Here is a 15,472-nt window from a genome sequence, read left to right as displayed (position 1 = left end):
TCTTCAAAGGCCGGAAGCGAGGTCAAGAGTGGAAAGAAGCGCTCAAGAAACTAGAAGTGGATGTCTACTCTGCTGCATTTTCATCGTTTTCTCATCAACATTTTGGACATCCCTTTCTTTAGTCAGTGCCCTCTATTTAAAAGTGTGTTAATCTCCTAATTATTTGTAGCAGTATCTGTAGAAGTGTATCTTAGTTTAGTGGCACTATAGTGCTAGTTTGTACTGTTCAATTTCCCCCTCCCCCCCTCCCAATTATAATAGGTAGAGTTTATTTAATGGTGATAAAAGAAAATGTTTAGTTAGTAATCTTGTTGGAGAATGTTTTGGCACTTCAGATAATGATAGGATGATAAAACTTAACTATCAAAAAAAAGAAAGCTTCATTAATTACTCATTACGAAGAAATCAGAAAAGATTTATGCTTTACTTGACAGAAATATAATTATATAAGTCGAGGGTCCTAACTGAAAACAAATTAGAACAGGTTACTTAACAGAAATACACGCTTCACATTCTTCGATGAAAAAATGATCAAATATATATAGTTCTCTCAATCGTGGAAAAGTAAATTGATGCAATCGGTATACACCACTCAATGTTTAAGTTGTTAATTGCCATGGAATGTGATATGTTCTTCAAAAGACACCCTCTAGTAGTTTTGACTTACAAATTTCATTACATACATCAGTCACTATTGAAACATCAAAATACATTTACCATAGCACAATGCAGCTTAAGTTGACCTTCACGAATATATGGTATTCCCCTAGCAGTTACATGACCCTTCACACTCATAAGTTGCATATACAATAGTCTTCGATTTCATTCAAGCCATGCACCAAAAAAGAACAACCATGCTGCTTACACTTGATTCTTTCCTCTGCTCAAATACATTTTAAACTTAGTAACCAATAAAATGACCTTAAAAATGTTGTCAACACTTGAGAATAGATAAAATCAAAAGTAGAAATGTTAAAAGTAAATTGTTCCCACTACTTATAAATGATTGATATATAGAATTTTGCCAAACTTGATAATTCATAATCATAGCTTGAAATCCACTCCAACTGAGAGGACTAAGATAAAACTTTCAATAAAGGATGATAAATAAATAATTATACCATAGAATTAACTTTGACCTGACATGTAAATCTCTAGCAGGTTAGACACCAAGGTTGCTTAAAGTGAAAAGAAGTGGAATGATCATGCATAAGAGGATAAAAATGAAATATGAGATTACAATGCGAAATGCATTTTCAAAATCAATAGCAAAGAAGATTCAGAATTGAAGAAAAAATGAGATGTAAGAGAGAACATAACAAGAAAGGCAAGCAACAAAATAACCTTTACATCATGCACAAACAATGTAAAGTGAAAAATCATATAAAAGTAAAAAGATCCACATGTTTATCTTGTCTGCAACCATGTAAGCATACCTTAAGTATAATGGATGGAAAGGTAAAAGTAATAAAGACAAATATACAATGAATAGAAAATGGAAAAATATGTAAATACTTAATTTAGGTGCTGCATAAATGTATCATCCAGTTTTCAAATAATTACTCATATGATTCTTGTAAATCAGAGAGCATGAAAAGAGAAACACAAAATAGATTAATGCAGGTTATCTTTCTTAGCTTGCAAATCTTTATATAAGTAACTTGTTAGTCAATCGAGTGTGACTTTCTGACTCTCTTCGTTATAGGTTCGGGGATAGTCAAGAGATATGTAGCATATGTAAATAAGCAGTAAGGTTTTAGTTTGAAGAGACAATAATGTTTTCAATTGAGGCCTAACCTCTTTCTCTTTAGTTTTCTTTGCACTTTCTCAAGTCGGCTAATTCTTTGTTCAAGATCAGCTATGCTTACTTCAGATAAATAGCTGTAGCTTTCTCTTTGAGTCTCAGACTGGCCGATTATGTCTCTTGACAGCCTTGAATCATTGCTCTCATTCCCATCTTCCAAGACATGCTCACCATCCTCAACAGATAACAAAGGAGTCAGAGTATTATCTTTTGGAGGTAAACTTGGAGCATCAGAATCAACATCTTTCTCACCTATCAAACCATCTTCAACAGAATTTTCAGAGGACATAGATTTCAAATGTTCAGGAATTAAACCAGAAGGAACATCAACAGCAACAATATTTCCTCTGTCAACATCAATATTTGCCCCAATTTTCATACCATCTTGAACAGAAGGAACATCATCATCAATATTTCCCCCAGTTTTCATACCATCTTGAACAGAAGGAACATCATGATGAACAATATCTTCTCCATCAGCATCATCAACAATATTTCTTCCAGCTTTCATACCATCTTGAACAGATGGAACATCAACAATATCACCCTTGCTAGTTTTTGAACCATGATCAGAAGATTTTCCAATTGTAATAGTGAAGCCAGCAAGTTTAGGACCAAAATCAGAAGGAACATCAACATCAACAATATCATCCTTGCTAGTTTTTGAACAATCATCACTAGATATTCCAGAAGTAACAGTGCCACGGCCAACAAGTTTAGGAACCTTGGCATATGGTCTATATTTTGATGAACTTGCAATTTTGTTCCGGGGCGCATCATTCTTAACGAAACCTTGAGGACCCAATACTGATTTCTCCCACCACTTTGCATAACAAGTGGTAACACCAGCCTTAAAAGATCTAGATGGAAAATATAAACTTGTATCAGATAAGGGTCTTGTGTAATTTTTCCAGGCAATGGCTTGAGTCTCATTGAGTCCAGCCACATCACCAGGAACATCTTGATCAAATCCAAATTGCCTAGCAACTCTATGTGGTAGATATTGCTCTATAAAGTCAAACCCAACAAGCTCAGAAACTCTCAAGCATGTGACAAATAAGAGCATTTGTTTATCAACCAAATCTTTCTTAAATGGTACCCAAATTTCATCAATCGGGTATAACATTCCACACTTATCAGCAAAGCTAACATAAGGACGCCAAATAAAATCATCCATTGTTGATGAATCCAACGCCAACCTCACATTGTAAATTTTCAAGGGCTCAACCTTATGCCACCTCAACAATACATGGTCTCCATTGTTGCTCAACTTGGGTTGTGGCTGCAAATTTTTGAACCTCTCCCACACCCAAACTTGTACCAAGTAAAAGGGTGATTGCAGATTAACATCAAGAGGAAATTTTTTGAAATCAACAATTTGTTTCTTAAACAAACTCAAATCGTTATATAAGCTAGCCAAAACAGCAGGTGCCAAAGCGATAGTATTACCTCTAGCAAGACGAATAGCAATAGGAAACAAAGATCTTTTGACGATAAAGTATCTATGAGGAAAAACAAAAATAGACAACCAAGTAGCAAGAAATGCTTCGTGTTCAATTTCACTACCTTTACCAAAGAAAAAATTCATCCACACAGATGTGGAATGTGGCCTGGTTTTGATAATCCTCTCCTGTGTTTCAATCTTGATGAGCTTCTGTTCCACCTCTTTCATATCTTGATCTTCAAGTGGTTTGAAAACAGGATCACCAATGACAGGGTAACCCCCCAAAACCATAACATCCTCCAACGTGATTGTTGCTTCACCAAAAGGAAAAACAAATGTATTTGTTTCACAGCACCATTTTTCCACAATCCCAAATAACAAGTTTTGATCTTTCTTGATGCGGCTCTTAGTACTCATAATAGCATCAAAGATTCCAACTTGCTTCCAAACTGATTCATATTTGGGTTTAAGTTCATCAACCCACCTAACCCATTTTGTGTGTGGGTAGCGCCACCCATTGAAACGGATTTGAAAAGAAGGTTCGTTTGAATCAAAAACAGAAGTAGTAGAAGAAGAAGATGGTGGTGGTGGTGGTGGGTTAAGAATTAAGTTTGCAATGGGTTTGAGAAAATAAGCAGTTCTGAGAGTTGGTTGAGTTCGAGAAGAAGGTGAAACTATGAAATCTTGTTTCACCTCTATAATAGCATCTTCTTCCGATGTTGGTGTCTTCATCATATTCTTCTTCATCAGATTCAATGGAAAATGAGAATGAGAAAGCAAAATGGGGGGTTTGAAAGTTGAAAACAAAATGGCACTGTAGTAGTTGGCTAGTAAAATTTTGATCGTAGCATGTTTTGGATAAACTTTACTTTACAAAAAGATTATTTACCCTTTTTACGCATATCATATCATTAATGTTACATAACCATTTAAAAGCTGTGAAACCTCGATACTTTAAAATAGATGATGAATCGTATCCCCTGCGTATCCTGCACTGAGACTTGTCTGATACTTCTCGATACGTATCCGAAGATTAAATTTTATATTTTTTTTAAATAATTATATGATATTTCCCGATACGTATCAAAAGAGTATCCGATAATTATCTTGCACCTATACTTCCAATTAATGTTAACTAAAATAACTTAACTTTCGAGTAGTGATGTATTCTTTTTTGGATATAGTGCTTCTTTTTTTGATCGATATAGTATAGCACTAACAATGTTCTTTTTGGATATAGTATAACACTGATGGTGCTTTTTTGGGATATATTGTGTATGTAATTGATTAATCATCACTCTCTTAATCGTTAATATTATTTATATTTAAGTTGATGTGTTACGAGCCTATGACTGGTTTCTTTTGTTTGTTAATATATTTGCATATTAAAAAAAATGGTTATAATTATATTATACATTTAATTATATAATTTTTTTTATTAACGTATCCCAGCTGTATCGTATCTTGATTTTTGAAATTTTTCCGTATCAACATATCGGTGCAGTATCGTATTCGTATCGTATTTTGTATCCGACCTTCACATTTTAAAAGGTTATTTTTATACTTTCAGACATATATTAATTGTGACTTCACTTTTTCTTAATGACCGTTAACCAATTTTGAGGGATAGTGTGGCATCGAAATTGGCATAACATCTTTGCTTTTTCAACTTTCACAAGAGTAGTCTTGCACTGTTGCATTGCACAGACAAAAAAGTAAAGGTATACCAAATCCAAATGTTCGTTTTTGCTGAATGTAGTAATTTTCTCATACAAGACAAAACACCTTGTATGTTAAGGGACCATTATTTTTATCCTAAATATAGACTTTATTTGAACCAAAAAAAAAGTTTAGTCTCATCTGTTGAGGATTCGATGAGAAAACCACACCAATAACAACTTGATGTGTGGAGCAAGGGATAATTAAGCAACTAAAATCAAAGTGTATGGAACAATTAACACAAGCCAAAAGTAGAAAACAACAGCGAAAGAAAAAGGAAGAGAGAACACAAAGAATTTGTTGACCCAGTTCGGTCCAAATTGACCTACTCTGGGGGAGAGAGCAGCCCTCCGTTCCACTATATGATGAGTAGCGTTACAAAGAGATGGATTACAAGAATAAGTCTCCCGCCTAATTCTACCCAAATCCCAGCCTCTTCCCGTAACCAAGAGACTCAATCTTAATAGTGTTTCCCAAGGTGAATCAACCCACAAACCCTAGTTTTGTTGCCAAGAGACAAACTCTATACAAACCCTAGTTTTGTTGTTGCCTTTCTAAACCCTTGTTTCAGCCCCTCTATCTCTCTTAAAATAGTCTGATACAAGGTCTATATTTATAGTAAAAGTTTTGCTTAAAAATTGGAACAAATCTGCACCAGAAAATACGTTTCTGTTATTCGCTGCCAGCACACCATCGTGCCACGTTGCGACCCCATCGTGGCACGAAAAATCCAGTGACTTGCCTCACGAAATTCTTCAACCATCGTGGCACGTTGCTTCTCCATCGTGGCACGTTGCTCCTGATTTCTGAACCTGATTTTAAGTTAACTCTCACAATTCTCCACCTTGACTTCAAATCAGTGATGATGCCAAACCATCAACCACCATTGCTGCTCTTTCCCTTGTTCCCACTACACCAAGTAGCTCCACAAGTTTAAACCCTAACTTCTTCAATCATCGGAATGCCTTCTGCCCCTTTGAAGATCCTTGTGTCCAAACTACTCAAGGAATTTTAGGTAGTTCCACAAGTACACACCTTAACCTCTTCAGCCATCGGAATGTCTTCCGCCTTCTCGAAGATCCTTGTATCCAAACTACACTAGGAATTTCAGGTAGTTCTACAAGACTACACCATACCTCTTCAATACGAGACATCTCCCGCTTCCTTGAAGATCTCCTTGCATCCAATCACCCTTGGACTTTTAGGGTAATTCCACAAGCCGTGCTATACATTCTTCAACCTCCGGAATGTCTTCCGTCTTCATGAAGAAATCCCTTGCTCACCACTAGAGCATAGCACCCAAGGTCCTCCATAGTCGTACCACTCCCGGTGTGTTCAACTCCACCTAAAGCTGAGCTTCCAACCTCTCAACTAGCAAATGAGTACATCCCACTATGTCTTCAACCTTGAACCTCCACCTCAACCGGTAGATCATGAGTATTCTTACCACCGCCTCTCCAGGCTGATGTTGAGTGTTTAACGTCTCTCCAGACGACCACCGCTCTACCAGGCATCACCCCCAAGGTGAGAAACATCACCTTCATCCTCCAAACAGTACACCATCAAAGCACCTGCATCCTCATAACCCTCAGAGACAATTTGTACGGAATTACCATTAATCTCCGGACAATCCTTCTTGAAGTGACCCATCTTGTTACACTTAAAGCATTTAAACTTTGTCTTGTTACTACTCTTTCCCCGGTTACCTCTACCTCCACCATTCCCTCTTGAAACACTTAGGCCTTCCCCGTTTTCATCAACTCTCAAGTCCTTCGACTTAGTCAACTCCTTGGTTCTCAAAGCTGCTTGAACTTCTTCCAAGGTAACAGTGCCTTCTTTTCCATAGAGCATGGTATCTTTAAACGATTCAAAAGATCTAGGTAGAACACACAACAAGAGTATAGCTTTATCTTCATCCTCAAGATTCACCTCAATATTCTCCAAGTCATCAAGGATTTTGTTGAACTCCGTAAGTTGCTCCATGATGGCCTTTGACTCCACCATCTTGAATGAGTAGAGTTGTTGCTTTAGGAATTGCCGATGAGCCAAAGACTTTGTCATATACAAAGATTCCAACTTTGCCCACATCGATGCCGCGGTTGGTTCCTTTGCTACTTCTCTCAAGACTTTATCCCCGAGGCACAAGACAATGGCACTCCTGGCCTTGTCCACCATCTCGGTCTTCTCCGCTCGTGTCATGGTGACCGGTAATGAACCTTCACCCTTCAAAGCTTTCTCACACTTTTGTTGTATCAACACCGCTTCCATCTTTACCTTCCATAACCCAAAATCGTTATCTCCGGTAAACTTCTCAATATCCCACTTCGAACCCATGGTACTTGATTATCCTTTGACCCTTGCCCCACGGTGGGCGCCAATTGTTGAGGATTCGATGAGAAAACCACACCAATAACAACTTGATGTGTGGAGCAAGGGATAATTAAGCAACCAAAATCAAAGTGTATGGAACAATTAACACAAGCCAAAAGTAGAAAACAACAGCGAAAGAAAAAGGAAGAGAGAACACAAAGAATTTGTTGACCCAGTTCGGTCCAAATTGACCTACTCTGGGGGAGAGAGCAGCCCTCCGTTCCACTATATGATGAGTAGCGTTACAAAGAGATGGATTACAAGAATAAGTCTCCCGCCTAATTCTACCCAAATCCCAGCCTCTTCCCGTAACCAAGAGACTCAATCCTAATAGTGTTTCCCAAGGTGAATCAACCCACAAACCCTAGTTTTGTTGCCAAGAGACAAACTCTATACAAACCCTAGTTTTGTTGTTGCCTTTCTAAACCCTTGTTTCAGCCCCTCTATCTCTCTTAAAATAGTCTGATACAAGGTCTATATTTATAGTAAAAGTTTTGCTTAAAAATTGGAACAAATCTGCACCAGAAAATACGTTTCTGTTATTCGCTGCCAGCACACCATCGTGCCACGTTGCGACCCCATCGTGGCACGAAAAATCCAGTGACTTGCCTCACGAAATTCTTCAACCATCGTGGCACGTAGCTTCTCCATCGTGGCACGTTGCTCCTGATTTCTGAACCTGATTTTAAGTTAACTCTCACATCATCTAAATTACTACTAGATATATATAGAGTATCTTTTTATAAATAATAATTCTTGTTAACATATTACTGTTTTGATTATATTGTTTATCTAAAAATTCTTAAATTGAATTACAATCACGATTCATGAACTAAATAAGAGTACATATACTATTTGGATTTTGTTAGATGAGTTTGTATATACTATGACAATATATTAGGTTGAGATTTAAAACTTGTTTTCTTGCTGCAATTAAAGAGTATTATCTACAAGAGTTGTTTGTTGCATAGGGACACCAGTAAAAAAAAAACTTAGAAGAAACATGGGTTGTGACTAGGAATTAGCTCCCATGTTGGCTTACCTCTTCCTAAAAATCACAACAGTCAGAGACAGTAACACTTCAAATGATATCACCACATTGTCAAGCCTTTTTGCACAATTCTTCAAGCTGAGGATGTAGTCAGGGAGGTTTTAGCCTTGTAAGGTGTGTGTGTGTGTGTGTCTTGTTTGTGAGGTGGAATGTGTTTAACAAAAGCATGGAGTGTGCCTTGTAAGGAATTAATCTCAATTCCAAAACATTGGGTGTTTAATTTTTCTTTTGTTTTGATTTGTTTTTATCAAAAAGTAAATGTTTTATATGATGCAAAAGTACTACTCATGTGCTGGTATCATTTTTTGAAGGAATGTGGTATCAATTGTAGCATTTATTGGCAGTTGTGAAAATCAATTCACCAAAAGATTTTTTTAGATTACATCATTTTAAATTAAAATGTGTTTTGCTATCTATAAAACCCACTTCAATTGATAACACAATGTTAAAATTGTTAGGTTGATGTCTTAGATTTGATCTAGAGATATCTCATTTATATGTATTTGTCACTCACAAAAATAAAATGTCTTTTACTATTTTGAATTTCTATTGACCTATACATATCATTTCTTTTATAAATAAGAATCAAGAATAGATTAAGAAAATGTCACTAATTTCTCTATGTTTATAAAATTTCTCTTCTTTTACGAAGAATAGGCTGATGATTGTGTATCCCAAACCAAAGCTCTAACATGAAGAAGGGGTACAAATCTAAACTGTGAACCTTGTATTGTGGTTTAGTTACAGCCAGTTAGCTCTCCTTTGTGTTCTCTATGTTGCTTTGTGTCCAATTGTGTGCTACCAGGATTGCTCACAGGCCCCTCAACAGATCGTATCGTAACTTTCAATTGGCTTTTTTGTGTGAAAACTCCGATCTGGTCGTAACTCCCGATGGGTTTTCTTCAAAAAATTGTGATCATTTGAGAGACCTATTGAGCAATCATCGATCGATGTGACTGGCTGTTAACTTTGTTTCAGGTAAGTAGATTTCGTAGAAAGTACCTCTTTTTATCCAAATCATGGGTCCAAACTGAAAACAAATTACATCGTATAATTGATACTATCAGGTGTGGTAAAAATTAAAGCAGCTAGATATTTATATTCTAATGCAAGAGAGTGATCTACTTATCTACTACTAGGAGTCTAGGACTTTCAACTTCAAGTTGTTCTGATTTTTCCGCAGATAGTGATTATACTCTTCATACAACAAAATCAATATATATCTTCAATGTTTCCATGATAGCCTCAACTTCATCCACTTCACATTTATTCACCTATATCTAATTACTACCAATGAAAGCTATTATTTAGAACAGGTTGTTCAAGAAAAGAAAAAATGGACAATTAAGGAATAACATATATAGACAGTGAGTTTAGCAATCAATTTCTTCAGGTTTCATCCATTTCCCTTAACCAAGTATTCTCACCATACTATCTGTCAGTCATGCCAATACTAAAGATTAACAGCAGCTTATATTAGCAGATACTAATAAAAACATATATCATAATTCATCTAAACAAGTTTTACTTTCTCATAGCAGATACTAATGAAAACATAAATCATAATTCATCTAAACAGGTTTTACTTTCTCATAACAGATACTAATGAACAAACTATCATTGTTATGAATGTGATAAAGATAGTTTAAAAACAAAATAAAGTTTTAAGAAGATGATGATCGTGGTTGCTGATTCCTTAGAACACTAGAGAGGAGCTGCTCGACTCTTCATCCCTCTTCTGCCTCAAATTTATTAACCGTAAGACCTCTTCTTGTTGTCTTTCTAGACGCTCCTGTTGTCTTGCCAGATGCTCTTGTTGTCTTGCTAGATGTGTGAGTTCATCTTGATTCTTCAAGTATTTCTCTGTTAAGAAATCCACATCATCATCTTCCCTTTCTTTTCTTTCCCTTTCTTTAACAGTTTGTTTAGCTCCTGCGGCCATATCAGAGTGAAACTCAAGATCGTGCTGTGCAACGGTTGCATTGTTGGACGAAGACACTCTGTTTCTGAGAGCATAGCTACAACTTTCACCAACATGATTTCTACTTCTCTTAGCTTTTCCTACAGAAGGTCTATGTTTCCTTAAACTTGCACTTCCCTTCTTCCGTACAGTTTTCTTAACTAAATTGTTGCAGCCTGATGCAGATTTCTCCCACCACTCTGCATAACGTGTGGTAATATCTGCCTCAAACAATCTCGATGGGAAATACACATTTTCATCAGATATGGGCCTGTTGTAGTTTTCCCAAGCAATGGATTTACTCTCATTGAACCTAGGCACGTAACTTGGAATATCTTGATCCAGTCCAAATTGCATAGCGACTCTATGTGGGAGATACTGCTCAATAGAGTCAAATCCAACAAGTTCAGAAACTCTCATACATGTAACAAATGACAGCATTTTATCATCCAAATCAGTCTTAAATGGTACCCAAATTTCATCATTTGGATAAAACAGTTCACACGTATTAGCATATCTAACATATGGACGCCAAATAAAATGATCCATAGCTGAGTCTAATGCCAACCTAACATCGTAAACTTGCAAGTCCTCACTCTCAGCATTATGCCACCTAAACAAGAAAGGGTCCCCATGGTTGATCAACATAGGTTGTGGTTGCAAATTTTTGAACCTCTCCCAAACCCAAACTTGTACCAAGTAAAAGGGTGAATGAAGAGTATCCTCCATGAGAAGTCTATAACCACCAACAGGATAGTTTGAAAAATTAACTACTATTTTCTTAAACAAACATAAATCCTTATATATGCTAGCCAAAACAGCGGGTGCCAACGCAATAGGATTTCCTCTAGCAAGATGAATAGCAATAGGAAACAAAGAACTACTCACCAAATGACTTATAGAAGGAAAAACAAAAATTGACAACCAAGTAGCAAGGAATGCTTCATGTTCAAGTTCATTACCTTTACCGATGAAAACATCCATCCACATTGATGCTCTAGCTTTTCCTTGTTTACTCTTTCGAAGTTGCTGTCTTGCATGGATCAAATCATTTTCCACCTCTTTCAGTTCTTGATCTTCAAGTTCTGTGAAAATAGGATCACCAAGAATAGGGTAACCCCCCAAAACTTTGATATCTTCCAAAGTGATAGTTGCTTCACCAAATGGAAACACAAAAGTGTTTGTCTCAGGACACCATTTCTCAACAACCCCAAATAGCAAGTTTTGATTTTTCTTTATGCAACACTTGGTACTCAAAATAGCATCAAAGATTCCAGCTTTCTTCCACACAGATTCATACTTTGGTTTAAGCTGATCAACCCAATAAACCCATTTGACTTGTGAGTGGCGCCAACCAGTAAAGTTGATTTTCAAAGGATACTCATTTGGTTCAAAAAGAGAAGAAGATGGGTTAAACTCAAAAGGTGGTTCGTTTGAAATGGGTTTGAGAAAATGGGCCATTCTGAGTGTTGGTTCACTGTCACAAGCAGGTGAAAGCATGTGATCTTCCTTCGCCTCCATCAAAGTATCTTCTTCAAATGCTTGTTTGTTCATAATGGGTTTGAAATAATATTAAAGGATGGACAAAAATGAAGATGTAAATATTTTGATGGACTAAAATGAAAAGTTGACATATTTATAGGGACAAAAAACATATTTAACCTATATGTAAAGTATCTTTAGACATGTAGAATTGTGATTTAACTATGTTATATGTGACACAATTTAAAAACCTTCTCGTTCGAGTTGTGGTGAAGGGTTAGGACCAAGGAGTATGTCCATTTTTATAAACCAAACAATTGAATTTAGGTGGTTAATAAGTTCTACTAAAGAGGAATTATTCTTTTTTTGGTTACAACTAAAGAGGAATTATTCAGAACAACGTAAGTTCATTTTTAAATAGGAATTTTTTTATTCAAACTTTAACTACTTTTAGGATAACCTGAGTTTAAAAAAATGAATAATAATCAAAATTGATGTGCATTTATATTTGATTATACTCAACGTTGTATAAGCAAATATGTGCATATACATTTCCTCATACCATTTTTTAGTGATGTAATTTAGTTGTTAGAATTTAGAAATTTTAGCAAGTATATTAAAATCTAGGTTGCACCTAACTCGGTTTGGGTGTTTTGGATGTGATTTGACCATTGATTTTTAATTAATGGATGGTATGTATTGTACTGTAATAACTTTGCAGGTGAGGCATGTGGCAGTGTTGCACCAAAATTGGCATAATATCATTCATTTTGCAACTGTACATAAGTATTCTATCAGAGACAAAAAGGAAACTGTGTACAATACTCAATTTTTTCATTTTTACTAAATTAGTAATTTTCTCAACAAGACGAAAGCACCCTTGAATGTTAATGGACCACTAGGTTTTTCCTAAATATAGACTTTATTTGAAACAATGTGATCAATCTCATTTCCAAATTACTATATATGAATTATCTTCTTATATGCATAGTTCTAATTAATATATAACTGTTTTGATTATATTGTTTATCTAAAAGATTAATGAATTATAGTAAAATGAATCTAATATCTTAAGTACAAAGGTAATGTTATTTTGGCAAATATGGTGGTATCTAATGTATAAAACAAATGTTATTTTTTGATCTAGAGTAAACTACATATCCGGACCATGATTGACTGAAATCAAAAATTGACTCACTCGGCAATGAACAAAGAACCCTGAATGTTAATGGACCACTAGGTTTCTCTGAAATATAGACTTTATTTGAAACAATTTGATTAATCTCATTTCTAAATTACTAATTATATATTAATTATCTTATAAAAATAATTTGCATTCATGTATTACTTTTTTTTATTATACTGTTTATCTTAAACACTAATGAATTATTTAAATGAATAAAAAAAATTGGTCAAAAATGAATCTTATATTTTAAGTATGAGGATAATGCTATATGAATCTTATATTTTAAGTACGAGGATAATGTTATTTTGGTAAATATGGTGGTATCTAATGTGTAAAACAAAATGTTTTATTCAAGAATTTTTATTTTATTTTTTTGACAGAAAGAAAAATACTTCATTTCCAGGCAATGATTAACCGCAAACAAATATAGTGGTCGGATTGATATCAGTCGATTTATATTTAAAGCTTGGTATTTATTATTATAAGATAATCAAAATTTGTATTAAAATTCATATTGTCCGATTTTGATTCAACAGCTACGGTTATTCTGAATGCATCGAAAACTTTAATGCAGGTAATCCAATTTATTCATTTACAAATCAATAAATAGTCCAATACAAGTAGAACACTAATTAAGGAATGTGCTACTTCATTAGTTTGTTTTTTCACAAAAACAAGGCTATAATGTTGAAATTGCATAAAGGTCTTAATTTCTAGTAGTGATAGAGTAGAATGAAATTTTGATGACAGTAATTTGTATGTGGTGATTCGGGTAGTGCTGCTTGAGACTTTCCAACATCTACTAGAGCTGACTTATTTTCCTTGCTTCCCAATTATTAGATACTCTAATTAACTTCTAACTGATGTGGTATCAATTGGTTACTTAGCAATTAGTTATGAATAAGTTACTAAATTAGTCTGTACGATTGTCTCTAAAAATAGAACAGTTACGTACAAACACTTAGGCAATTACTATATTTTATCAATTAATCAATATGAATCTTAATGATTTTTTCTCTTGATCGAGCTCTAAATCTTACTTTTCTTCTTACATGAATCTTCATCCCTTTGATCATGTGATTTGTAATACCAATTTGTGCTGCTGGTCTAAGGGATTATTTGGGTTTACCTGTGTTGACTATTGCTGAAATATCCGTGGAAAATTAGCTAATTATTTGGGTTGCATTGCAAAAGTTAGTTAGTAGTTGTTGCTTCTGTTGCAAGTTATCGAGGCAGATACCAACTAGCTAGCTACTCGAAGTCTGTTATCAGAATTTGTAATTAGTTAAGCATTTACAGGTCAGTAGTAGTTGTTGCTTCATCTAAATTCAATTCTTCTGTTAACTAATATTATGATAAGGTACTATTCAAGGTACTGTTTTGTAACAAGAGAATTATTTGAAGGGTGGTAAGGATCTACTACCATACCAGGACCTTATAAGTTGTTCTGTTTTGCTGACTTGTTGACAGAATGTGTGTCTTTGTGGCTAAAATTTTGACTATGTATTATTATGTACTCAATTTTTGAATATTTCTGTATCTCTTTCTGATAACTTACATATTTTAAGGATTACTAGTATCTTCACTAGACTATACTTTTCATATCTCAAAATCAATATATTCACTGACTTCAATATTGCCATGATCTGCATAATAGCCTCAACTTCAGCCACTTCACATTTATTCATCTACTACTAATGACTACCGATGAAAGTTATTATATAGCACATGTTGTACAAGAAACAAAGGAACTATTACAATTTACAATATTACTGAACAACAGACTCCATATCGGAGGTTATATTCTGATTTTCCTCCCACAATTTGAAGAATTGAAATTTTTTGTTTTGGCTGCTTTATACATATAAAAGCTTCATTAATTACTAATCATGATAAAATCATAAAAGAGTTATGCTTCATTCCAGCTAGAAGACTCAAGTATTTGTATACAAATATTGGCTTTAATTCCAAAATTGTTAAGATTATATTCGATTCATGATTATTTTTTCCTGCACTTCATTATATATGCTTTATGACTAACAAAATTTTCGCACTTCATTATATAGAAAAATATGTGTTAGTCATGGCAATATCTTGTGCTGTGTATAACTCGGTGTTTTTAATAATTTACTCTCATTTTGGCATGTTCAGAAAATATATACAAATTAAAGGGTGACCAACAATCAATAGAAGTTCTATCCTAATTCATGAGTTATAATTTAGTGAATTATATCATTTTCATTCATACTATACTACCTCTGTCTAAAGATATTATGTTTCAGTTACATCAGGTAAATGAAGTAGAAGTTATTCAACAATCAATAAGCAGTGCTTAAATTCTGTTAGTCCACCAATACTACATTGAAATAGTTTCTAATGCACAAGTTCTTCCCTAATACCAATCCATAATTTGCTAATTATGAAATATTTTATCAACGACAAATGAAGTGATAACA

At 34.6% G+C, this 15,472-nt stretch overlaps 1 protein-coding gene across 1 annotated transcript; it reads right to left on the bottom strand.

The window, feature by feature from the left end:
* Window positions 1–584: 584 nt before the first annotated feature.
* On the bottom strand, window positions 585–4,097 carry LOC146938057 (uncharacterized). The gene is made up of 2 exons (XM_085752098.1): window positions 1,798–4,097; window positions 585–880 (listed from the first exon to the last, which is right to left on the bottom strand). The coding sequence occupies exons 1-2, from the start codon at window positions 3,993–3,995 to the stop codon at window positions 862–864; spliced, it is 2,217 nt and encodes a 738-aa protein (XP_085608224.1). The 5' UTR covers window positions 3,996–4,097; the 3' UTR covers window positions 585–861.
* Between the last annotated feature and the right edge of the window lie 11,375 nt (window positions 4,098–15,472).

Source organism: Medicago sativa, chromosome 3, assembly GCF_051527215.1.
Source record: "Medicago sativa cultivar Bolivia chromosome 3, Bolivia_mono, whole genome shotgun sequence".
NCBI lineage: Eukaryota > Viridiplantae > Streptophyta > Magnoliopsida > Fabales > Fabaceae > Medicago > Medicago sativa.
Note: the sequence above shows the minus strand (reverse complement) of the source record. Positions and strands in the feature narration are given on the sequence as shown.

Excerpts from the sequence above, each read along its gene's own strand:
- LOC146938057 (XM_085752098.1), bottom strand. The coding sequence starts at position 3,995 with ATGAAGAAGAATATGATGAAGACACCAACATCGGAAGAAGATGCTATT.